General features: G+C 42.2%; 1 protein-coding gene across 14 annotated transcripts in view; it reads left to right on the plus strand.

Moving 5' to 3' along the window:
* Positions 1 to 27,332, plus strand: part of adgrb2 (adhesion G protein-coupled receptor B2) — a 583,915-nt gene that overhangs the window by 506,080 nt on the left and 50,503 nt on the right. For all 14 annotated transcript variants that reach the window (XM_030063545.1, XM_030063542.1, XM_030063551.1 and 11 more), the window contains 2 exons: positions 3,342 to 3,385; positions 20,568 to 20,694. In XM_030063545.1, coding sequence (XP_029919405.1) covers positions 3,342 to 3,385; positions 20,568 to 20,694 — 171 coding nt within the window. The remainder of the gene's footprint in view (positions 1 to 3,341; positions 3,386 to 20,567; positions 20,695 to 27,332) is intronic.

The following is a 27,332-nucleotide window of genomic DNA, read 5'->3' on the forward strand; positions in this document are numbered from 1 at the left end:
ATCCACCCAGTTGCCAGGAAAAAACATTAACATTTCTGCAGACCAAGGGTACGTTGAAATGTCGACATTTTCAAGTTTCATGACAAAGAATAAAGCACGTGACAAACAGGAGGTGGATGGCTCAATCAACAGGACTTTACCAAAGTTGCTAAAGTAGTTTATGTTACATTTGGTGATGTTCATGCATGCACAAACATTCACAGTTACATTACGTTGATGCAGGCTCCACCACATTGGCTTTAAGTTTAAATGCTGATACGCAGCTCATTTTTGGTTCAGAAATGTCGACACTTCAGCCTATTTGTTGGTTTGCAGAAACATAAAATGGCAACATTTTGTTCTGGTGACTGGGTTGTTTTTTAATTGCCAAAAATAGTTGGTAACGACAGTTAATAACTAACTACAGTCCATTTTGTTCCAAGGACAAAAGAGTAATAATTATCAAATACACTGTCCAAATTTAAATTTAATTTGGTTGTTGAACTACCACCAAACTGCTGCAAAATGTAGTGTACATACAAATTTGATTACATGTAGGCACATGCACACAAAAATGTAGGTGTGGTATACACACGTACACACACCGACACACAAAGCACACACAGCAAATTCTTGCTTTCTTCAAAGGCATGAGTACGAAGGCGATGCTCATTATTGCTGAGTTTTTCTCTTAATCGTATGGCCCGAAGCTGGTGAGGTACTGACTGCTGAGCTACTGTTTGCACTACATGCATTTGTGTGTGTGTGTGTGTGTGTGTGTGTGTGTGTGTGTGTGTGTGTGTGTGTGCGCGCGCGCGTATGAGAAAAGGCGAGAGAGAGCAAGAACGTGAAAGAGAGAAGAGAGTCTTGTTTCATGGTCTTCAGCTGTAGGGGGTATTGACCTTCGCCAGCATAACACCGAGATGCTGAAGCGGCGCCGTGGCAACAGCTGCAGTGGGCTTCAGTCTTGGGAGGTGTGTAGGGGTCTCTGCACACGGTCATGCCCTCACTGAGAGGACATCTGCTCTAGACTCCTCACACACCTCCCCTGTGACCACAGCAGCCCTCATGTGTGTATCTCTGTGCATGTGTGGGTGTTTGTGTAGAAAAATGGAGGAGCGCAGAAAACTCCTTCCTGAAGACCAGCAGGCCAGATGCTAAGTGCCTTCCACTCCCCCCCGCCCCCCTTCCAGTCATCCTTCATTCATCCTTTTGGATTGTCAAAGGCACAGCTTTGGTAGGACTTAAAGTAATCAAGCGTGAGCCTTTCTGGTTGTTTAACTGTAATCTACTTTACTTTCACCAGCCAAAATGAATTATCCAGGTTACGGTGTTCCTTTTCTAAAGCAATATTCTTCCATGTTAAGTGGGAGGCTTTTAAGACTCTGAATCAGTGTGTCTTATTTTGTTACATCATCTTATTTTACCTGATGATGTTTGCCATATTCACAGCCAATATGTGCTAAGCATCTTAACCCACAAAAGGCTACTGGTTAGGGTCCTTTGCGTTGTTGAGATGTGCACAGACTCCTGGAAGAAAATGGCTGTCGATTGTGAGAGGGAGCTTTTAAGATACACAGTGTGCCATTATTACCAGCCGCGAATGCAGTTGTTAGAATCAGACACTCGTTGCTCCCTTTGAGAGGCGTCAGTCGAGCAGACACTGTCATTATTCGACGTGTCAGCGCTAAAGAGGAGGCAGGCATTGTGGGAGTACACGGATGTCACTCCTGATGGAGACTGCTGCAGCGTACACTTGGGCTCCGTGCCCGCTGATTGATGGCTGAATGCTAACGGAGCCCGCCATGCTAATGCACGCCCAGGGACAGCTAATGTCGGCAATGCCCGTCTGCATGGGAGCCAGAACAAAGCGTTGTCATTCATCAATCTGTGTCGGCCAGCCTCTGATCCTGCACGGGTACATAAATGTTGCAGCATCCCTCCTCCTTTCTGGTCCAGCCATGCGGAGATCCCTGGATTCATCGAGCTGACAAAGAATGCAGCAGAAGCCCTGAAGAGGAGGCCTACACGTTCATAAAAGATCATCTCTGATCCTGATAGAGGTAGAGGAGGAGAGGTTGACCTTGCCTTTAGAGAAATGAATTGTGGCTGTGCAGGCTTGAATATGCATCACCTCCTTGTCGCCCTCTCTTTGATCATTTATAAAACTCTGTTGTTATTCAGAAAACACTTCCACAGAAAAAAGTGTTGAAGTGCTCTCACTCAGGAAGAGATAATTTTGTCCTAACTTCCCTTTGGCTGCAGTGGACATCATCCTGTTATCATGGCTCCAACGCACTGGCTCTGGAATTACTGCTATAATCCCCTTTACCATTGGGGGGAGCTCCTCCATTCATATTAAGCTCAAAGGCAGGCTATAAGGCCTGGTTAAGGCCAACAGATTGGTGCTGAAAAGGACCAGTTTTCTCAGTAAGGGTTCGCCTCTCCTAGTTTCATTCACATCAGTATTAGAGGTGGCCATTGTGTCAGCTCTAAGGCAATAGCTGGACAGTTTTAATGCTTTTGATGAAGCCATCAATGTGTTTGATCCAGTTCAGAATCTCACAGAATTTAGTTAAAATCAATCACAATCCAATTCTTTCCTAATGCAGCATACCAAGGGACAGGGCACAGGTGATGCTCTAAATGTAGTCAGTGTGATGGTCACTGCCTGGTCACTTGTGGAACGAGTCCAGATGAGTCAATTAGAGATATTGATCCTCCGATCGAATTACTGATTGAATCATAGCGAGTCTTCCTTCGCCACCACACGTCACTGAGCTCTGATTACCAGATGAATCACCTGCCGTTCAACTCCCGAGGATTGGCTTTTGGCTCCAGCGAGTCGATGGATTAAGAGTGAGCTGATAGCGAATCGACTGATGTCTAGACCGTTGCGAGATTTTTTTTTTTTGTGTGTCATTTTCTGTATGCTTCTTTTTTCTTCCAAATCATTGCTGAGAGTTCATATGAGGATGTTTACAACCTCAACTTGCTGAATGCTATTGTTTATGAAATGACTTTTCGCTTTCTGTCTTTCAGTCTCGTTCCACTGCTCACACACTTCTCTCTCTCTCTCTCTCCCTCTGTCTCTTTCCTCCAGCTATTTGCTCCTCTGTCCTTTGGTGATGACTCTTTCTCCATCCCTCCCTCCCAAGATTTCTCCCACCCATCCTCTGTCTCGATCTTTCTGTTGCATTGTCTGTTTACCTCTCTCCATTGCCTGTATAGCATCATTCTTCCTCCTCTGGCAATGAGCTACTCAGTCTTCTCTCTGTCTCCCTCTCCCACTCATCCTCTCAACTGGCAATAACTGTTTATCTTCTCTTTCCCCCTCTTCTCCCCCCCCCCTTATCTTGCAGGGTACATCGGATCCTCAGTGCGTACTGTGGGACTATGGCAACCCGTAAGTCTTTTTGAATGATTTGAATATTGTGTGCGTGTCAGTATGTGGTGCATGTGTGTCTGTCAGCATTTTACAGCATAGGGTGTGTATGTGTGTGTGTGTGTGTGGGCGTGCGTGTGAGTGTGACTGAGTGTGGGTGGGCGCGCACACTCGTGCATGCGTCCCATCGTATGCGCTCATGCCCAGTCAACTTCCTTCATTTCATTAATGAACTGAAAACAATCTAATGAAGTTCCCTGTCTCAGTGTTAATTAAATTAGTCAATGAGAACAAACACCATTCTCTCTGTGTTCTTAACCGTTCAAAGGGAACATCACTCACAACGCTCTTCCTCAGCAGAGCAGGTTTTCTTTTTTGCAGCTCCCTTTTATAAATCTTTCATTCTGCCGTTGCTTTGCGTAATCATACCACCTTGTGGGTTCAGTGTGTAATCATGTGGCGCGTTTTACATTGGAACATTCAATTTAGCTTTGCCAATAAAGTTGGGTCTGAAGAGACTTAATTACTCGTGTAGTCCATAACCTGATGCCTGAGTTTCTCTCTAATGGGCTTTTACTCATTTGTTTATGTAGGCCACTGACTGGTTGACATTGCACGCGGAGCACTATCTCGTGAACTACATTGTGTAAACCAGCACAATTGATTGTCTGTTTTGTACCATTAACCTACATAGTCATTTTTGTCAATAACAAAGTCATGTCAAACATGCATGTTCAGAGCCATTAAACCAGAGTTTGGTTCCAGCACTGAGGCCCATTCATGTATCAATCCAGACAGTTTTGTTGGATTTCTCTTTTCTGTTGCAGCATGGGTCCTCTTTTGTAGTTTAGAGTCAGTGTATCAGAGTTGATGAATTAACATCTTTGATAGGCTGGCATTGGCAGTCATGTCTCTTTCTCTCCCCTGTAATGTCAAAATCTGTGCTTGATTGAAAGGTTTTTGGCCGTAGGAGCGCACACAAACTTTTTGGGTCATTATAACTTTGGTTGCTTTTTATCGTGATCATCATTAGGGCCATAATCTATCGACTGCCAAAAAGGAGGACTGATTTTGATTTAGTCTTAGTCTTATGACTAAAATGTATATTAGTTTTAGCGACATTTTAGTCCAGTTTTAGTCAGTGAAATCTATAAAACTTTCAGTCTCATTTTAGTCAAATGTATTTTTTGTGATTTTTAAAGTGAAATCAATACAGTAACTTTTCATCAAGCACACGGATGATTTTAGATGCGTTTCAGTCTGAACTCCATGCATTTAATGATACACTGTGAGGAGTAGGCTAATAGGACCCTTTCTTTAGCCATTGTGGCTATATTTATTTAGTTGCTTCCTGTGTAACATTGGAAAATGCAAATACAGTGATTTTAATACTGACAGATTATCACAACAATTGGGCCCTCAAAGATGATGGCGTAAACAGTGGGCTGTTACGCCTTTAAGTGTCTCTTGAGGTTGGTCATTCTCTTCCCACATAATTTGCGGTCACAGGGCATCTCCTCTGTTTCTCCTTTGCATTGTGTTTTATTTTCTGCAGTATTATAAATGAAGTGTGTCCGTAGGTCTATTCTTTTTTTCCGACCAAGCCAGTGAGCTTGTCTGCAGTGTTGTTTGAATCACAGTGAACTCTGTGCACCTGTGTGGCTGTGGCTGGGGATCAGGGTCGGCAGCTCCACCCTCATTCAACCGACAGACACACAAGAGGGGGGATTTTTGAAAGTCTCACAGTCCACCAATAACATTTTCATCGTGTCTCGTCAACAGAAACTAAATATACATGTTGTCATAGTTGTTAAAATCTATGATCTGTTTTTAGCTTGTCTTTGTTATGGAAAAAAAAGGTCACTGACGAACATTTTTTGTCATTGTCCTCATTGACAAAATTAACACCGCCCTGGATGCGCCCCAGTGTTCCAGCTCATTGTCTGAATGTGTTCTTAGTGGCTTGCGATGAGCAGGAAGGAGTTTAGTGTCTTGCTTCAGGACATTTTAACAGAGCAGATTGCAGTAACAGGGATCAAACCGGTGCCCCTCCGTCATGGGACTGTTATTGTAACCACTATAACATCCTGACTGCCAGAATAGAAGACAGATAACAGAAAAGTGCGGGTCATCTCAGCTTTCCCTTCGAGGTCCCATTAGTTCATCTGGTTCAGTTCAAGGGATACTCTCCAGTGGCCAAAGCAAACAATGAGCGCTTCAGGTGCACAGGGAGAGGATAAGAGATTGTAACTTATCAAACTACCCCTCCACATCCAGAAAAGAAAAAAAAAGTCAATTAACTAGCTGGCAGATTACCACTTCAATCAAATTAAATTCTCCAATATAACAGGGCTGAGAGCCAAGTGGAATATAAAGAGGTAAGATGGGGGTGGTGTCCATCAACCGTACATACGCTAGCAGGAAAGAAGGTGTGTATTTGCCAGGGATTAGGCAACACATTGTCTCTCTCTCTCTCTCTCTCTCACACACACACACACACACACACACACACTTTCTCCCCATATAGGAAAACACTGTTAGTGCCAGAATTTGTAATGTGGATGTGTTTTTGTTAATTTACCTGATGGTATCTGTTTTTTTCTGAAGCTTTGTGAGGCTCCTCTTTGATAGAACACACTGCAGAAATTCTCAGTCTTAAAGGACCATATCAGTGATTGTGCATGTTTAGTGTAATATCTACAAAACGTATATACTTCATGATTCTGCTAATCTTCTTCCAAAGCAAGTGTATTTTAGAACTCTGATACCATTTTCCCTACCTTTTATCTAGCCCTTGGTTTATATTCATTCCACAACAATGTGAAAATGAAATTTCAGAGACTTTCAGTGTTTCTTTACACCAGTGCGCCATCACCATAAAATAAGACCTCATCATTAGTGTTCCTGAAAGCAGCAGCACGCCTGTGTTTTGATGTCTTGAATTGCTTGAAATTAGACAGAATGAACACGGCGAATTATTGGTTCCATGGTTTATGAATGGCGATGTCTTTGTCAGCCACTGAAGCAGAACATTATAAGGTGTGTGTTTCTGCCTGTGGGATGAGATAATCCAGCTTGTTTCAGGAATTTTCCTTGAATCAAGTGTCATTTTCTTGTCACTAGTCGTCTGATCTGTCTCATGCTGTCTTGTTTCAGCATATTTATTGTTCCCGGAATAAACCAGGTGAAACTTCATTGGAGGCACGTGGAATTATCTCATCCCACTGACAGATTTGTCTCTTGTTTGAAGAAAAGCACGATTTTAGCACTGAATACATGACTAAATGACTTGCTTTGATGTTTTTTTTTTTTTTTTTTTTCCCAGTGTAAAGCTATGAATTATTTCACAAAATATGATTGACAGTGGCCTAAACATGCACCTGCACACAAGGACACATACAAGGAAAGCTGCGTGGGGACTAGAATAATATGAAGTATGCATGAACTGAGTGTGTGCTGTAGGTTTTTCCGCGCGCCCCCGCTTGCCGGGTTTGTGTGGAGCCGTAGATCGCGACTGGAGCAGGGTGGGAGTGCTCAGTTGATATGGGTAGAGAACATGTTGTACAAAGCAGCCATTTGTTTGCTGGAGGATATCACCTCTCTCAACCTGGCTGTCTCTCTGACTGAGCCGCGGGCTTTGAGGCTGAGCGGGAGGCAGAAGAGAGGTGGAGAATGTATAGATAGCAGCAAGGAGGGAGGGCAAACTCAACAGCAGTAGAGATGGAGAGCAGGGGAAAAGAAACTCAATTCAGTGATGGAAAAATCACCTTCCTACATATATTCAGTAGAGAGTGTCGGCACACAAATGCATACACAGTGAAAAGCATGCACCCTGACAGGCAGTACTTCACAGTATATGTGAGTATCGCTGATTGCTGTAATACACACTTGGGTATTGTACACTTACTTGGAGATTAGGGATAGCAAGGAGACTCAAATCTCTAAAGCCCATTGTCAATCCCTACACGATCGTCTACACGCTTGTTTTTCTGCGGTGGCGGTGTGTTAAGAAATCTGCAAGCAATTGCGACGGTAGCTGACTCCCATTTGGGCTCTCTCAGCTGGCAAAGTTGGCCAACAGTTTGTGGCACTCACAGTTCATCTCAGTATTTATGTGTGAGTGTTTATTTATTTATTTAGCCCCTAACAGGCCCATATGCCAGCGCCATCTGCCCACCCAAATCGGTGCGCTCGCCATCCCTCACTGTCTTCCCCCATGCGCCTGTCTCCTCAACCTACTCTCAACCTGTTTTCATTTGCCTTACCGGCTCAAATAGATGCCGTTAAGTTTAGCGCTCGTAAAAGTTTTACAGGATTGGAAACCGGGTGATCACCGGAAGCAAAACTGGCTGTTAAGTGTCAACCGTTGCATCCTCTGATCATGTTTGGAAGAGATACACAGCACATGTCGGTAGCTGCTGCACGGCATAGTTTTGAAATTGGAAATAGATACGAATTTGGTAAAATGGTCTGTTTTCACAGTTTTCCCCCACATAATACATGAATCACCAGGGACACATTGACTGGATGCATCTTTCAAACACTCTCTCGTTCTCTCTCTTGACCTTGCCATTGGCATCTTTCTGCTATGACCCTCCTGTGTCCTACTGTGGGATAGCCTGCCACCCACCACCACCCACACACACACACACACACACAACCACACAACCACACACCCTATGCTGTAAAACACATTTTCACTGCCTGGTGCAGTACAGGTTACAGCAAATGAGTTAAGTTGTATAAGCAGCATTCCCAGTTGTAGTTTTCTCCAGCAACTGCTTCTTCAATCAGAACAAATTACCCTTCTCTGTGGAGGCGTCTATAAAATATACATCGCACTACTCAAACATTAATTTGTGCATCATTCATTCATTCCACTTTATCTCTAATCATTGTGGAGGCAACATAATAATACAAATGGCTAAGCGCAAATGGCCTATGCATTATCCATAGGCATCAGGCAACTGCGCATTATCTCTATGTCTCTTTTTAAAAGTGTGCTTAAAAATGTGACCCATTAGAGAGAGATAACTACAATATACACTTTAGAAAGATGGATGGATGGCGGTAAGCCTGTGTGTGTGGGGATGAGGGTCACTTAATCCTATTTCTAATCCTTGGTGGTCTTTGGCTTGATCGGGGATCAGAGGAAAACCCAGTCTCCCCCACCCACCCCCCACCCCCACCACTGCCACAGAGCCATAATGGCCTGGTGTACAGCAGAGGTAGCTCTAACATCCTCAATCTGACATGGTAGATTGAGGCCTGCTTTGGGCTCAGACGGATCTGGCAATGATACCAGCATTGGCACTGGCAGGTCTCAACCTTAGATGAAGTACAAAGTCAAAGGCATATCTTGCACGCTGCCAAAAAATAACTGGACACAGGTCCAGCCAAAATGTAATGACATTTATTTACAAAAGACAAATCCTGACATTAGCCAAGAATACTGTGCACCATTCCCCAATTGGCAATCTAGTATTACGACCCATTATACACTATCCAACACTTACTACTGTCTTCTAACAATAATAAAAAAAATATATATATAAATAGAATGTATTGTTTGTTACACTTGCTCTTTGGGGATTGTCAAGTCTCAGTGCAAAAACGCCATTCTAGTGAGTCACTTATGTTCATAAGTAAATTTAAAAATTTTAAGATTTTTAGTAAAGCATGTCAAAATATCTGCCACTGCGTGAGACATTTTCACTTGTTCCTGAAACCTGTCCCATCTGCTGCATTATTTTATTTTATTTTATTTTAATTGCACACACATGAGACAGAAATCCACATAATAAAAAAATAAGAGAGGAGAGGTCAAGAAGCCACAGGCTTATACAACAGGCCTCCCTTCAGCCTTGGGGGAGAGAGAGAGAAAAACAAACAAAACATTAAGCTAATATAATTTAGGAAAATGCAACCAAAAAATAACCGTCAGAATCACACAAAATTAGCAGAAAAAAAAAAAAAAAAAACTACTCAGTCAGTAGACAGCAATCATATAAAAAGCAAAGAAACACATGAACAGCAACACAGGGAAGAAGAAGAAGAAGAAGAAGAAGAAGAAGAAGAAGAAGAAGAAGAAGAAGAAGAAGAAGAAGATGAAGATATACATGTCAAAGAATAATTAGACAACATAAATTACTTGTGATGTCAGTTTCCTGTTAAAATGTTCTACAGATAAGTCTTGATGACTTGTACTTTGGTATTCCTTGTACACCACGATACCTGAGGGAGCACAGGCCATGTTTAGTTTTGTAAAAAATCATCTCTAAACAAGACGGATCATCAGCGTTATTGCAGTAATATCACTTGGTTCAAGACAAATCATATCCAATCTGACTTGCGTTGAGTTTTGTCACACCACTGGCTGTTTGTTTGTTTTTTGTTTTTTTCACTTGCTTTTTGAAGATAAGACTTGATGACTCAGTACAAAATTAAATGACTTAAATGACTTATTCGGAGTATGGATATTTTTTTGTAGAGCATATCTGATGGCACCTGCAGTCTACTTATCATCTAGATATCATAATCACTATAAAACAGCACAAATAATATATGTCTTGGTAAGCATCAGGTGGTGGTGAAGCCATAGCATATACTCACAGCTCCAAGCAGGGTTCCTAATTTTAGCCTCTATAGAATGTAATGATGTTTTATGATTAATCAGTATTTAACCCCATTCGTTTTATAAGTCTCCATTGGCTGTAAAACAAAAAACAGCACTGTGCAGAAAGTGCAGTTTTCTCTAATTCATGTATACACTATACTATTGGAGCTACCTGCTTTCAAGGCTGTGATGCCTGTTTTAAGGCAGTCCCACAAATAAATTAGACTGCTTTTTCACTGCATAAAATCATCTCACTTTATTGGAAGCTGAGTTTTGAGTCCGAAAGAGACCAAAGGACATGTTCAAGTTGACATTTTTGACACGTGCACAAAAACTTGCCAAAATCCATTTCTGCCCTCACGTCCTCTTTGCCATGTCACACCTACGCAGAAACGCGCGCACAGCACGCTCACAGCGCGGCCACAGGGGCGGTTTGACGGTGGGGTGGGGTTGGCGGTGGTGGTGGTTGAGGCTGGGGTGGGGTGGGGTCGGGTGGTGGTGGTGGTGGGGGGGGGGGCAGAGCTTGCTCCACTTTTTCCATCTGACAGAGCAGAAGGGATCAGGACTGTGTCAAACAGCGAGCCAGTGTGGCGCGAGGGAATCGGCCAGTAGGGCTTATGCGGGCTCTGCCTCCACAGGGCTCTACACTACAGACATGGACAGACTCTTAGCTTAGTTCCCCCGCCGCCTCAGCTGTCCTCGGAGAGCACGTCGACATCTAGCTCTGATTTGCAGTATGTGGCGCTTGGGTTCTCGGTGAGGATAGTGGGCTTAAGAGTAGGTCTCCTGCCTTTACATGGCTGTCAAATGATGGCATTTTATTTGAGGTTAGGTGTAGGTAGTGAGAATACGAGACCTTAAATATGATTTCTTTCTCTGCCTGGATTTTATGGGTATGTGTGGGCTGACTGCTAGTTAGAAAAGTTTTTTAATATGGGTCAGGAGCTCATTTAAAGCAAGCTGGGGTTGTTTAATTTGAGTTTAGTCTTGCCTTACCTTAATCAATATAACTATTGATTGTATCATCATGTGACCAATGGGGGAGGATATTTCATATGGCCATGGAGAGCTTTTGCATTTGCAGCTGCTTCCCTCGAGACTGATCTTGGACAGAGGTGGAATTCATAAAGATGCATGTTTAGTGGTTAGTATTTGGAGTTGACGGTAGAGTAGTTGGCATACAAGACCACAAGGCTCTCTGCTGACTGTTGGAATACACTGCCTTTTCAGCGCTGGACCTGTAGAGTTTGAGCTAGGTGAGTAGCAGATAAACAAACTTGTATTCCGGGTCATATGTCGACTGTTATAATCTCTGTGCCGCTTTGCACTGTGCAAGTAGCACAGACAATCTTATGTGCCACCTTCTGTCAAGAGTAGTATTTGCCTCTCTCCCCCTCATGTTGTTGACTTGATCCTCTTTCCCCATGTGCTGCTGGAAGTAGGCTGAGCGGTTACTGTGTTAGTGCTGCGTGAGACTCTCCTTGATCTTAAGAGTCTTCTTTGAGCCCATGGCAAAATTCTTTGAATGCATCCAGTGTTTAGTGAGATACTCTATGCTTTCTTTAAGATACTCGTGAAACTCTATGGTTGCAACAAAAAAAAAGAAAAAGAAAAGATTTGCAGTATTGTTTTGTAAATTAGGATTGATAATCCATTTTGCACAGGAGGTGTTTTCTCTCCCAGCCGTGCGGCGTGTGGCCGGTGTTATTATAGAATGCAGGCCACCAGAACGGCAGTCCATTTATGGCTGCAGCGGAACCCCATGTATCTCCGCCATCCTGTGTGCTCACTCGCTAGCACACCAGGAAGAGAGATAATCCAAGGAAAGAGGCTTATAAATTAGCTCGTGGCCACGCCAGAGAGCAGAGGGTGGCCATGGAGGTCAGTGACAAAGCATCCTCACACGGGAAACGGCGAGAGAGCTTGCAGGGGGGGGGTATTGTGTGACAATCTCACGACACCAGTAGCAAGGAAGACAAGATTTAAGTGAGGTACAGCACGTGTGGCTGCATTAAAGGCCTATTCAGACTTCCATCTTAAAAGGAATTGTATCAGAGATTGATAAGTATGCCCTAGGTTAATGCAAGTATAAACTATTTCTATGCAGGGCCACATTAATACTTTGCAGTATTCAGATCTGTGGACCGGTGAATGGCTCCCCCGGTAAGCTCATTTCACATTCGTTCCATTCATATTGATGCAGTCACAATAGCAATGCAGGCAGGATCGGAAGGGATTTATAATTCATATATTTCCCTGAACCATTCCATAACACATGATGAGACTCTGACCACAGCAATGAATATTTCATATTTGAGTTACTGCGACAGAGATAATATTTAGAAACATAAGTTGCACGGTTTTAATGTATATATATATGCATTTCTAACCTCCCTGAGCTGATCTGTGGCATGTTGTTACGGCTATAAGACCCATCTTTACATCAGCCGCTGGACCAACGAGGGAAAAGTGAGTCTGTCCTTGGTTCCTACAGAGTTAATATCTGGGTCAAATGCATTTATGCAGGCACACGCAGACACACAAAAAATGCAGGCATATGCACACATTACTTATCGACTTATTGTTTTCATGACAGAAAGTGTGAGTGTGTGCTGCTCAGTCCAGCATGATAGATGGCAGCCATGCTGAGTGACTGCAGACAATTTGTGTCATGCGAAGATTTGCTCCTGTGACTTATAGCCATACTAAGACACTTTCCTCAAGCTGTTAGCCAGCCATACGCCATAATACACATGATATCTCATACACAAGGTCAAGGTATCGTTTAGAATCTCACAGAGATGAAGCTGATGTGTAGCCAGCCATTAACATTCAAAACTAGATGCAAAACTATAATATATATATATAGGGCAAGTGAATAAGTAAAAAGATTAAAAATCGATAAACACCAATTAAGTAGAAACACTGTAACTGATAGAAAACAACTGGAAATGAGCTATTGAAATCAAGACTTTGCAGCAGAGATTGGAGTTGTTGTGAATGGATATATGAATCTATAGGTTTAATCTTGGGGAGTCTATAGTGAGAAACTGGTGGCAGTAACATATTTTCCAAAGCCAGTGGGACCAGCTCTAGCCTTATAGCCTCACCCCTAACTTGTTAAGGTAAGGCTTGACATCATATTACCGTCTCTATTAACGTCACATATGTTGAATTAGAGAACTGTTGATATGTTTTTTAATATCCTTAACCATCTCAGGGTCTTCTTGTGTTAATAAAATATCTGCACAAAAAGCCTACGCACACTCCATTCCAAACAAATGTTCCAATTTATATTCACAATTTCATTTCACCGAGAGAAGCTGTGTACACATAGATGAAGCTGAGTACACTCTGTGAAGTAACACAGAATAGTAAAGTTAGGCCAGTGAAATACACAAGAAAGATATAGAGCGCCTTCTAATGAGGAAATTATTTTAGTCAAATACAGCCCTTATCATAATTTGCCCAATTTAGAGTGATTCCTGGAATAAAGCAGCACTCGTGGAGTCTTGCTGTTTTACTTTTCGCACTTTGGCAACACAAAACACTTCCGTCTCCGCGGCCTTCATTAGTGCGCTCGTTAGTGTGACCATTACAGCATGTTCACGTTTTAAAATGAAATTATTAAGGGTTCAAAAATACAGCATGTGTGCTGCTTCAACATGCTGAGTTGACTTGCAGCTTATGTTTGAACCTCGAAATAGACAGCAACTAGCATTCCTAAAAGATAAAACTGACAAACAGAAATATTTATGTAATTATATGTGCTACATGCAATATGATATAATTAAATATAAATCTTAACTTTTAACTGTGTTGTGCTCTCCTCAGGTTCAGGCAACTCATAACTCAAACTGTTCAGAGGAGCTGGAAATATAGTAATTATGACTAAACTACTCCACTAGAGTGAATTATGCCCCACAATGTGGGACTATATCGAACCTTTTACCCATGCGTTCTGTTATGTTTACACATAATGAGACATAATAACACATAATGACACATAATGACCGTTTTGGCAGTGTTTAGAAGGTGGTGGCAGATTTTGCAGAGAAAGTGGATTCATTCTGATTCGCTATGTCTTGATGGCGATCATGAGTGGTCTAAATAATTTGCTTTTATTACCGTGTCCATCGTTTCTTAACATCTTCGTCCCAAGTTTTTTGTCTAATTCACAATACCAGTAAATGCTCCGTCTTTGCACGCGCATACCTAATCCGCACGGATCGACTTCATCACCGGCGACGCTTTTGCTGTTGTGCTTTGCGGCGGTGTGCTATTTTCCTGGCAGTAATGATTGAATGAGTTTAGTTGATGAGGGATTAAATTTTAAATAGGCAAACGTGGGGTTTTTCTGTAATGACTAATTGTGAGAGTTGATGGGGTGTGGATATTAAGCGTGTTTACATGTGCACACACGCACCACTGTATGTAATTCCTGACAACAAACATGAGTACAGGTGATGTTCATCGACAACACGCGGTCCCTCCTGTCCCTCCTTACATCTGTGACTTATTAGTTTCCCGCTTGTATTTTGAGTCTCGATGATGTTGTGGCCATTGAACACACAGCAGAGATTTCTTAAAATATTCATAGAAAAAGCACCTCAAAATAGCACATAATCACTCTGACAGTTTACCCAGTTCCTTCGAAATATGATATATTTAAAACTGAACCTGTTTCAATTTTTGTCCTAAGATTTAATAGTAGTCTGGCTTGAAAGTAATGAAGCATCCTCTGCTAAATGAGGATGCAACTTAGGCTGTAAACTGATGAGAGAAGAGGATGCACCTTAGTACTTGAATACTAATGATTTGATCTCTCTGTGAAATCCTTTTGTCATCTCTCAAAGCTTTCTTCATCTCTCCTCAACCATAACTTTTTGCCTTTACCCATCCAAGCAATGCAGTTTTTTTTTTTTCCCCACTGTGTTTACTCTGCTTTACTGCCCTTCAGCCTGACCAGCGATGACACACAGATTTTTTTTTCTCCCCACAAACCTAACAGCGCATTTTCCTAAAAGCAAAATACAACAAATAGAGCACTGCACAGGGGGCAAAATGTTAAAATACAATTTTAACTCATATTTCACAAGTGAAAACTGGTTATATTACCTTGTTGCGCTAGAGTCAACAGCTCACACTGATTCTGATGTAAAAATGTGAGAAACTGAATGTTGAATGTTTTTTTTTTTTTTTTGGCCTACTTCAGACTGCCTACTATTGTCTCAAAGTGTTGTGAATCAACTGACAGCTGAAAGATGTTGAAACTGTGCTGGAGAGATTAGCTACCAATGGACTTCTTATTAAATGTCTGCAGTATATTAGCTGGTTCCCAAGGATGGAATAATACCAGCAACCCGTTTTCTAAAAGCATTTGTTTGTGTATCGTACCATTTCAAACACAATTTTCTCTATCATCTTCACCCCTCGTTACTTCACGTTATGTCTTCTTTTCCTGCCCAAGGTGAACTGTTGCTTCGGATGAGCGGCCCAGGCTAACATATCCCTATTCATTTGTCTCTGTACACTGAGCAGAGAGGGGGGATGGGGGGGTTCCAGTGCTATTTTCAGTCTATTTTCCTTCATTCACCTGAGATCCCTGCTTTTAGCCCTTCCGTTTTAAGAATTCAAAGCATGAACCATCCTTTTTTGTTTCTTAATGGGGAGCAATTGGCTTACATAGTGCTGCCCTTTCAGTCAAGAGTCAATGTCAATTTAATCTCAGTAGTGTTAAAAGGTCACATTACACTGTTGTTCAATTAGGGTTTTTCCCATTTCTGTCAGCTGCCTCCACATCATTCTATTAGAAATGAATGCATTCCTCATCCAGCTGAATAGGGAGATATTTTAGCATTTTACGGCAATGGTCAGTGTTTGGTTTGAATCAGTGCAGCGAGTGTAGTTTTGTTAAATAAGGTTCCAGCAGTGTGGATTTCAGCACAAGGAAACCACAGCGCGCATAAGCATGTGTGAGCAGCTCTTTAGGCTGATCGCAGTGGACGGTGGTCATTCCCTCCTGTGCTGCTTCATAACTACCTGTCAAAATGAATGCATTTAGCAATAAAACTTCATGCTGTCCCCAAGTCGACACCAAACAGCAGATGTGTTGATTATCCCATGCTTGCAAACCCATTGTTGTTGTCATGTATATTTACTCAACTTAGTTTTTTTTTTTTTTTTTATTGGATAATTCCAGGTTGATATCCTTGCAGAGTACATTTGGGAGCCACTGTGAGTAAACCAGCTATGCTGTTATTTGCACAGGCTTGTATCTGGAACCTGTGTGCGATGATAAGAGGGGTGGACAGCTCCAAGCTCATTCATCAGCTCTAACGAAAGTAAAACAAAAGCCATGTCCTTTTAATCTTTGCTCACCCACTAAGCGCAGTGGGCCAGTGCCACAGCAGCAGTCACTGTAGTGAATCCGCAATAGCAAATATAAGGGACAGAAACAGGTGAAATGTAACGGATAAAATGTGAACTCTGGCAAAAATGTAATGTTGCCAACTGAAATAGATGGGTCAATGGTCAGTTAAGTGTAAGTGTGTGTGTGTGTGTGTGTGTGTGTGGTATGACCTTCTTCGCCTACTTGTTGTGCACTATCAGACAGATTCACGATAGCCGAACAATCCCACTGTTGCTACACAGGGCTAGAATCATTTTTGGTGGCTTTATACGCCTGTGTCTTTGTATACATGCATGTGTGTGTCTTTGTAGCATGCATGGCTAAATCAAAGTGTCAGACTGTCTGTGTCAGTAAATGCATTCACACACATATGCATGCTTTCACATGTGCATCTATCATGCTGCAAGTTGGTCAACATGCATAAATCAGAGAGGAACACTACTCCCCATCTGTCCTTATTACACACAATCATTAATGCATGTGTAGTCACAGCCCATATGGCTATATTACACTTGTGTGAACGAAGTCAAATGCAAATACTTGTCTTAACATCTCTTATGGAGAGGGGGAGGAGAGGAGTGAACATACTGTGCATAATGCATGTTTTGTGAGTAAGCATTCCAGATCAGCATGTTTTATATATAGACAGATGGATGAAGAGAAGGATTAATCAGTATAAAGTACAGTGAATTATATGCATTTTGATGTCATTCCATTAAAAAAAGTCACATACACTCTCACACACGCGCACAGATAATTATTTTAATCCTAAAGCTTACCACAAATATCTTTAAATGTTCACACTTTGAAGTATTTTCTATTTTTTTATCCTAAAAAAGTTATTTGACTTTTGAGGTGAATGTGTTGTAAAAGCATATATATACGCATGCACACACACACACACACACACACACACACACACATACACACACCACGCTACCTGTCAAGCTGTCTCTACAGAGGAGGCTTCATCATTGTGATTCATTTTCAGATCTTTAGTCTTTGAAGTGTCACTGTGCAGATGATGATCATCAGGGAATGGTACTCACATCTCATTACTGGCATTATGAGTTGGGTGTGTTTGAGCGTGCAAGTGTGTGTGTGTGTGTGTGTGTGCAATGCATTTATGTGCATTCAAGTGTAATAGTGAGAATGAATGTTGATGCATTCCTCTCATTCCTTACATTAATTGCAATTGAGCGGGCTGGTTGTACTGCAGTTGTAGGGGGATGTCGAGTCCACAGTATGATACTTTGCTGAGGTTATATTTCCATTGGTGGGGGGTACTGGTCAGTCGTTACACACGTGGTTTGTGTTACCACCCATTTAATGCCTAGGGAAACACAGGGAGTAACATAAGTTTACCCCAAATCTTTGCAAAAATGAAATCAAAACAGCAAGAAAAGGCTGCTGAAACACTGAAACGATGAATAACATTTATTTTCCAGACAGTGATTAACAAAAATAAATGAACTAAAATTGCCAAAACAGTAACAAATAAGGTGTCAGGGTCTCCAAGGCAAAATAATGAAAACCCAGTCTAACTAGAAAGAAGCTCAACTATTGCACAGAATCAAACAGAAACACAATACTAAGCTCCCGAAGGAACAAAACAGGGAGGAAAAAACATAAATGGCAGAGAAACCCTACAAGGCTTCTTCACTGTTACCAAGACTTGTTCAGCAAAGACAAAGCCACCAACTAGTTAGCAATGGCCAGGATGTGCTAAATATGCTTGAGCTGAACCAAGATGCAATTAAAAACACGGAATTTCAATAACCTCAACAACAGCACCAGCCCAACAAACAGCTCAGTGGCCAAATGGTGAGGAGTTTGCTACAATATATATCTTTTTCCGTCCTGCCAGTCCCATTAGTGAGTTTGTCATTACAAATTCATGCTGCGTGACTGAGCATTGCTCAAACCCAGAGAAAGTTATTTGAATTTCTCGTGGCGATCCCAAGGTTTCCAAAATGCCAAATGTGTCCTGCTGAATTACAGGGAAATGTGTATAAAATGATGCACAAAACATCAGGATATTTTTATATGATGTAATAGTGCAGCCATAAAATAATGGAATCTTGGCTTTGAATATTTCACTCAGTTTAAGAGTGATGCAGTTTAAAATGAAGCACTGCAACCAACAGATACAAGATTTTTCTTCTATTTGTTGGGGATTTTACAGGAAAATCAGAGTTCAAGGGGTTATTTTGTGGTCATGATATCTGCTATTGACCTATGCACTGTATATTTGTGCATCTGTACAGTAAATGCCTAAGAGTGTAGGTGCTTGGGCATAAGTATGTCTCAATCCCAGGGGTCTAATCTATAAGACTATAATCTGATCTCAGGGGGCGATGAGAGCTTGTCCAGATGATAATGTAGCAAGTGACCGGATATATGGGTTTTACAAAGGCTGGTCTTCTCCCTAAACTGTGTTAAACTCTGATAAACCATGCAGACCTGTTTCCTGCAGCTTTCCTTGCCCTTGCGTATACTGCAGCATTCCATGCATACCTTCCTCGCTACAAACGCTTCTCTTCGGGTCTCTTACACCTCCAAGTGGCTGCATAAGGGTGAAAAATTCAGCAAAATAAGCCAGCTTATTGTTTCTCATAAAGCAGAGCTGTCACCCAAGCCATCCCTTGAGATGTAAACAGTGCTAAAATATATTGCCCCTATATTCCACAGCATTGAATGATTTGAAGATTGCAAATCCTATGCAAATCCCAATATAGCGAGGTCCTTAGTGAAGCGACACTTTATTAAATTTTCTCTGCATCCGCTGTTGAGGGTACTCGTCGCTATTAGCTTGAGAGGAGGTAATTAAGTTCTCCTCTAAAGCATTAGCTGTGAAAGAACAGTGCACTCTGTGTTGTCTGTAATACGATTACTTTACATTTCATCTTTCCAGCTGTACAAATCTTTATTGAGGGAAGAATAAAACAGACAAACATCCTCTGTAGCATGCTATTTAGGAATAACCGACAAAATGTCTCTTCGCTTCCATTTTTGGAAGATATCTCGAGACCTGTTTTTTTTTTTTTTTCCCTTTTAAGCAGACATCTATTCAGGGCTGCCAAACCCTACTTTTTGCAGATTACACGCATATGTTTTGTGAATCGCTTAACTAATTAAGGTTTCAGCGGAAAGTACCATTTATCCAAACGCTGGATATCAACAAATCCAACAGAGTTTATCTTCTAAATGCTACCATTATGGAATCAAACGCCCTCAGTTTGCAAACCTTCAAAACTTTCATTGAGTTCAAGAGCAGAAACCTCATGTACTGAAATGCTGTAATACCTATTTGTGATATTAAAAGGCATCTCTTCTGCCGTCAGGCTTGACAGTTGGCCTCATTGACCCCATCACTGCATCATAATGAGTGCTTATTTCCACCAGGCTGATTTCCACCAGTCTCTTATGGCTCGAGTTGGAGTGTGCTCAGGGTTAAGCATGAGTTTAATGTGTAGTGCACACTGCCAAGGTAATTAGTTCAGTTAAAGCCTCAATGCGGTCCTATTGATCGACCCCTGCACTCAACCTTCTATTGAGAGCGTTTAGAGAGAGGCCCCCCCAAAAAAAAGGTAAGAGGAGAAAGCTGTAGGGCAATTAAGTGTACAGCGTCCCATTGTATGAGTTTCTGGGCACTCTCTTTCCCAGTGATGTGTTATGTGTCGAAGCAATTGACCATTTAGCGCTTAATAACCTGCACCCTCCATTTAAGCCAGTGTAGGTATTGTTAACAGTAGCTGATGTAACGCTTGTCATTTTTCCTCAAGCCCTCACTGTTAAGGTCTTCTTCCAAGAAAAGGGAGATGGAGAGGGGAGAGGAAAAGAAAGAAGGGAGAGGAGAAAGGAAGTGTTGAGGGGGAAAGAATGGAGAGGGTACCACGCGGGGTGACACCAGCTTCTCATGCCAACAGAATAAAAGAGCCTGTCAGCGTGTGTGAGCGGACATCACCGCACAATGAGCCTGAAGAGTGAATGGGACACTTGAAGATAGTGAATATCTATCCTCGGAGGCTTTCTTGCTCCCTTTCTCTCTCCGTCGCTTTCTCCCTCCCCACCGCGCAGAACTTCGTGTGGGCATGTATGGCCATGTGACTGCTAACTTGTGTGTGTATTTGTCTCACGCTCACTGTTTGTGTCCCCTGTCCCCCTACCTCCAGGGAAGCTGGCGCGGAAAACTGGGGCACTGAAGGCTGCCAAACGTTCACGTCAAGCGCCGTCCACACCAAATGCCTGTGCAGCAGGATATCCACCTACGCCGTGTTAGCGCAGCAAGCTAAAGACCCGGTGAGTCACCGCCGCTGTACTCTGTGGGACTTGGGAGTTAACAAGTTAACTACTGCCAGAGGTCAGGTCAGTGAGCTGGGGGTTACCGTAAACTAATTTATGCGAGATCTCTATCTAAAGGATTTTATTGAGGTGTTTAATGGCAGGTTAAGGGTTCTTTATCTGTGGATTTGCAGTCTGGGTGAATGATGTTAGTGTGTCTGGCAAAGTTTGAACGTGACATGTCGAAAATTTGCAATAAAGGCAGATAAAACCTTTGTGTGAGAGTTTTAAAGTATCCCTGATCTTGTATCAACCTATCTTTACCATTCAACACTGGCAACTTTTTTGTGAGTTAAACATAGTGAAGGTCAGCTTGTTGGATGAGAGCGAATGAGAGAGAAGAAAGAGGAAAGAAAGCCTCAAAAAAAAAAAAAAACATTTTGTTTGTGTCTTTGCATGATTTTGCCTGCAGCATGCGACCTGTGCATCTATAAATAACCCACGTGGCATAGTGTGAGTTTGACATGATTAAAGTAGGCTTTTAGCTGTTCAGGGTAATGCCTGTCCTGATTGTTGTATTGACCCATTCTCCTGTACTGCGCTAATGGACATTCAAAGGACCCAGCAGCGTGACGCCCTCCTGTCCCCCTCTCCACTCTGCCTCCCTCTTCGCTCTCCTCCAGCAGACCCTCTTTCATTAAATATGTCCCGACATCCCTTCCTTGTCTTCACACCATCTATCTCACACCTTCCCTCCGTACACTCCTAACCCAATTCATTATTTGGGCTTGCTTTCTTGCTCCTATTTCTTCTTCAACTTAACCCTCTCTGTTTTCCATTTACTCTGATGCCTTGTCGCTTCCTATCTGCTGTCAGTTCCCCCCCACCCCCCCGCCCCCATCTGCCTCTCTTCATCCTCATCTTCACCTTGTTAACACTTCCAGCTATTCCTCTCCCTTTCTGCCCCTGCTACTTTTTTTTAGTATGTTTATGTGCTCCTAATGCCCCAGAGTAGAATGACTGCATCTGAAATGCTGGAAATGCAAGAAGATGGAGTTGGAGCGTATGTGGAATTGGCCCATACACACTAACATTTTGGGAAATGGTGGTTCTTAATGGTTGTCGTCAGGAATATGAGTGAGAAAGCAGATCCCCCGTCAGTACTGAAGGACAACTTCTCCCTGCCAGCACGCAGATGGACAGCGGAGGATTCTGAGAGGAGATGTTGAGCCAGTCAGAAAGTGCATTTGGGTCCCGGGTGGCAGGGAGCCTGAGTAGCAATGTCAACGAATGCAATGTGCTGAACAGATTTCACTGTACATGTGCTAAAATGTTAAAATGCACATCCCTCCTTGTGTAAGTCTGTGAGTTGAACAGTGTAAAGTCACTTTCTGTTCAGCACACATTGATGTTAGGTGCCGGTGCATTCATCCTTTGCTTTCTCATGGCACATTACAGTTGATAACATGATCCTACCCTCACTACTACATCAAATATGGCTGGCTTTGTTGGTTGGGCCAGGTTTTATTTTCTGGCCCTAAGTATTTCCTCATGGATTTTGCATGTTCTTTCAGTGTTCTGATTTTCTCCCATGTCCCCAAAGACCTGCTCATCGGGTGGACCGGAGTCTAAATTGACCTTAAGTATGAACATGATTAGTCCAGTCACAGTGCATGCTGGGATAAGCTCCAGCCCCAAACCTGAATGGGAATAAGAAATCAAACAAATTAATGAATGAACATATCAAATATGCTTCACATTTATAGTTTTTTTTTTTTTTTTTTCTTTTATAATAATCGTTTTGTCACTTTTGGTGGCTCCCCTTAATCTAATTGTGTTGTCATGTATCTTGCAATAACGGGCTGCTTTTTAAACAATCAGTTAAAAACAGATTCTTGTCACAACAGGAAAATCTTGGTAAAGATAAAATAAATAATTAAACAGATATAGATAAATAAAAAATGAGTTTAAAAGGAAACCAATGAATTCATCTATAAATATATCTCTTTCTCTCTTCATCCTTGTCCTTGTGCTTGTACTTGTTGTCTTGAAACGTTCTGTCTGTTTAAGCTCATTTTGAAGGGATTTGAAATTACTGGAGGATGTCAGATAGGTCACACAGCGGGGGTTTCCAGTTGGATTGATAAAGGTTCTGGAACCTTAAAGAGATCTGTTCACCGTATCAATAGAATCATTATTTTATTCCTTTATTCCATTATGTTCCATTATCCCCCTATACTTATCTTCTACCTTTATTTTTTTGCACTGGGCATACAAGGGTCAAAGCAAGGGCTTGATGGGCTTAAGGTAAATAACCAAGCTTGTTCTATTATTCTGGTGCTCAATGGTGACATTACTCTCCAGAGTGCTGGACCCATATTCCACATACTAAGGGGAAAAAAAAGTAATTCCCATTATGTGGAAAACACATTATGGTTGTAGTGTACAAGCTGAATGGGTCACTCCAATCGCTATTTCTGCTCCCAGTGACTCCTTTTCCAGCTGGATAATATTGACTTTTCCCTTTCCAGAGCAAGCAGGTTAGCTTTGACGAGTGGAGAGGAAAGTGGAAAGGAAAACACATTGACTTTTGCGACATTTGGGAGATCTGTAAAGAGTGTGTTTGTCATTAGCGATTCATCATTCGGCCCTATTACACCAGAGGACCTACAGTAGCGCGGAGGGCCCGGAGGTATGGGTCATTGTGTTCGTGTCAGTGACACTCGGTCAGGAGCTGTTGCGGCCGGGGAGCTGAGTGCACTTCTTTTTGCTTTAGGGTCCTCCAGAGGTAGCTTTTATCCCAGCAAAGATTGGATTCTCTAAAAGAAGAGGGAGAGCAGCCGGATTGAATTTGCCACCACGTAGAAAAAATACTCACATTCACACTTGCAAACACAGACAACCACAACCGGAGCAGATACGGGCGTATCTTCGCACGCGCATACTCATGCACGCAAGCCTTTGTGTATAGACATGTGTGCATTTGTACACTTAAACACACACGCATGTACGCAAGCTGTGTCCAGGCTGTGTGGCTGTTGGAGCAGTGCTGAGTATCAGCAGCCCAGCTCTGACAGCTTATCCTGGGCCATGGCGCTAGGGACAAGGGGGGTTGAGGATTAACCTCCATGTTTAATAGAAAAGGGAGAGAGGGAGGGGGAGAGAAAGAGATGGAGGGATTTAGGAGCACTGCTGCCATTACAGGCCGTTTACAGTGGAGCGAGGGATAGCCAGCTAATCCTGTTTACTTTCTATAGCTGGGGAGAACTCTGGGTGTGTATGTGTGTGTGTGTGTAGAGAAAGAGAGACCTTCAGTATCAGACCCAAGGCAGAGGTTGCTACTTTAGAGAAACTGAGGAGAGAGAGCGAGACAAAAAGAAAGAGGAGTTGATTGAGTGAGGTCACAGAGTCATATAATAAACCAAGCCATTTAATTCCCGAGATGACTGCAGTGCATGGGAATCCACCCCTACGGATATGTCTGGACTCACTGGCTCTGCAGTGCTCATAGGGATCATAGGATTTGGAGTTGAAGGAGATATTGGCTTTATAAAAGTCAGTTTAACATTTTGTGCCTCAAGTTAACGTGGTGAATTATATCTCTTAGCTTCACTTTTGAAGGCCGGCACTGTAATTGTATTGAAAAGGAAATATTAAATTTATAGCCGCACATTATCTGAAATTCAAACCTTTTTTCAGTCCTCAAGTGCCAAATTGGTTCCTCCTTTGACAAGCAATGCTACAACAATACAAAACAATAATATTTCTGTTTCTGATTCTGACTCTAATTCGATAATGGGAGCCAAAGGTAATGCTCGCCAGCTAATCACAGACAGGAGTTACAAGGTCAGCAGTTCACACAACACTCGTGACCTTTGCTGGACCACACCACACACCACACACACACACACACACACACACACACACACATGCACTGGCTAAGAGGCATAAAGAAAACAAGACAGCAGGCAGGCATGCGCATGGGAGGGCGGTGCCTCTTTCTTTGCATTACTCATTTATGAGCCAATTACTGTATCAAAGCAATTTTGTAAAAAGAGCAACATGTGTGTGATGATGTGTAGCCGTGTCTCTTCTGCTGTAAGGATTTTTCACAGCTCTTTGCACCTGCACCAGACTAACAGCTTTTAGCCTGTTCATTTTCATGAAATGATTGGTTCGACCTAAGATCAATTCAGTCTTTTTTGGCTCCACTTTCATTAATGCTCACAGGCAGGCAACTCTTCTTAAATGGGATGAAAAAGCTCTGAGATTAAGTCAGTTATTTAGGCTATTAAACGGTCAAAGTGACTGATTTGACCCTGGAAAGAGGTGACGGATGATTGAGATGCCACAAAATGAGGCATCAGCTCACGTTTTAACCGAAAAATGTTATTTTGAGGAAAACCAAGACTCATCTTAGGAGGGCCAAGACCGCAAGGTTACAGGATGCAAATACATTGCACTTAGCAGCTATAACTAGAATGAGGTGGTTGCTAAAAGTTATTGCAGTCAACTCCCTTGTTGCGCTGACTGGAGGTTAGTTTCTGAGGGGAGAGGAGATGGCACACAAAACATGCAAAAAGCTTTTAGCTGTATTGTTCTTGCTGAAGGAGCATAATGTGCCGCGGTGGGTTTGGGTGAGGACTGGTGTACTCAGTTTATTCTATTTTGAGTACAATCTGAGCGGGGAATGCTGTGTCAGTTTGTGATACTGTTAAAGCACCTCTTTTTAACACAGACTCATACAATTTGTATTTGTATATCTATTTTTTGCCCAAGATCAAGGCAATCTTAGACAATTACACTCACCTCATGAAATCAGTTTCCTTCCTCTTTGCCAATGTTATACTGAAATTGCTGAAAAATACTGGCTAGAAAGTGTGGTAACATTAGATTTGCCCTTCGTTTTGGGCATGATCTTCAATAAAATATGAGTCTGTTTGAGCTTCTGTTTTTGAATAAACAAGGCCTGGTTTTGGTTTGTCTTGGACTGGACTGAGATGGGTTTTGACAACAGCCCCAGGGTAGTGTTTTATAAGTCATGGGCTTTGTAGTATAACTTTGTGTCAGATTGGGTCTTTATTTTATAGCCACTTCTCTAATTACAAAGTTTTGCTTCAATGCCAGCTACGAGCTCCACATATTGATGAATGGAGAGAGGATGGGGAAGATTAAAGGGTGGCTCTTGATGTTACGGCTGTATGCTATAAGTCGCTAACTTCAGCCCTCGAGCCTGTCATGCACCGACTGGAGGCTTGTGGTTTCTCCTGAAGCCATTGAAGTCAGAGTCTGTCAAGATGAATTCTAAGGGGTCTGCTCAACTAATTCAATTGAAGAACAAGGTAATTTTTTACTTAGTGTCATGGCAGCAAAACAAGGGTAGCACAAAAGCTTGACTTCCAAGCTCTGCAAAGACATCGCCTGTGTGTGTGTGTGTGTGTGTGTGTGTGTGTATGTGTGTCTGTCTATCTGTCTGTATTTGAATGCCAGTAAGTGTGTGGGGACCAGAGGAGCATATGGCTCCTGCTGGGTGAAAACCCTGCGTTTCCAAAATGTCATCTTTTCAAGAACGACGGGGGGAAAAAAAGCCTTATTGTTAGACTGACAGCCATGCACCTTTGAAATTACACAATGGACTTTGTGAGGATTTCATAAACCCGAGGGTCATGGCATTTTCACAACCCGGTTGAGAGCATGCAACATGTTGCACAAAACACTTCACTACATGACTGAAGTTGTGAAGAACATGCACAAAGCACGTGCATGGACACAATGGGAGCATCTGTACAAATGATAATCATCTTCTCTTTACAGTCCACATATGGTTACTGCATTGCATCTGAGCCCTGTACTGTGTATTTGAAGGATTTAAAGCTCAGAACACAGTGGGCAAGTCATTGTGGAGGAGTATCTCACTCTTAACAAGTGCAGTTCGCTGAAGCTCCTTGTGCTCTCTGGGTGTCAGATTTGACAGCTATGGTTCTAAGGCATGACAATCTAAATGACTGTGCTCACAGTTTTTCTGCCTCTTCATCCTTACGATGAATTCAAACATGTTGGATTTTGTCTTAAGAGTTCTAGAGAGTCCTTGGAGCGCTAAAACTGGGGTTGCTGCGGTGTCACACAACAGGACAGTTTATTAAGACTCTCAATAAACTCTTTAACATTACGCAAATGAGGGCAGCAAATGTAAATCCTGAAAGGTCCTCTAGTATTTCCCTATACCTTTAGGCTTGTAAATGCTAAACAAGTATTTTCAACCTAAGCCGCATTAAAATGTTGATATCCATCATCGGTAATGTCTTTAGTTTGCATTTTTAATAATTGCCTTGGATACATCCACACCATTCTGATGCTAAGTCAACCAATGCTGCATTCATGGGAATTAGGAAGTTGGAATTTCCATCTCATAAAGTTTCCTCCTAAAGTTTAGCAACATTGTCTATGTCTAACTATGGTCTTTTCTTTGATACTCTCTGTGGAGGAAAAACCTGACATTTCTTCCCCTTTTGAGCATCAAATTATCCTAAACTCACGCTGTGAACGCCTTGTTGTCACAGTTTAGAAACGTACAAGACGGATACTTTTAGTTCAAGTGAATGCATCATTAGCCAAGTTGACAAAAGAAGTGTATGCATGCAAGGTAATGTGCTATC

The sequence above is a fragment of the Myripristis murdjan genome, chromosome 11 (assembly GCF_902150065.1).
Source record: "Myripristis murdjan chromosome 11, fMyrMur1.1, whole genome shotgun sequence".
In the NCBI taxonomy this organism is placed as follows: domain Eukaryota; kingdom Metazoa; phylum Chordata; class Actinopteri; order Holocentriformes; family Holocentridae; genus Myripristis; species Myripristis murdjan.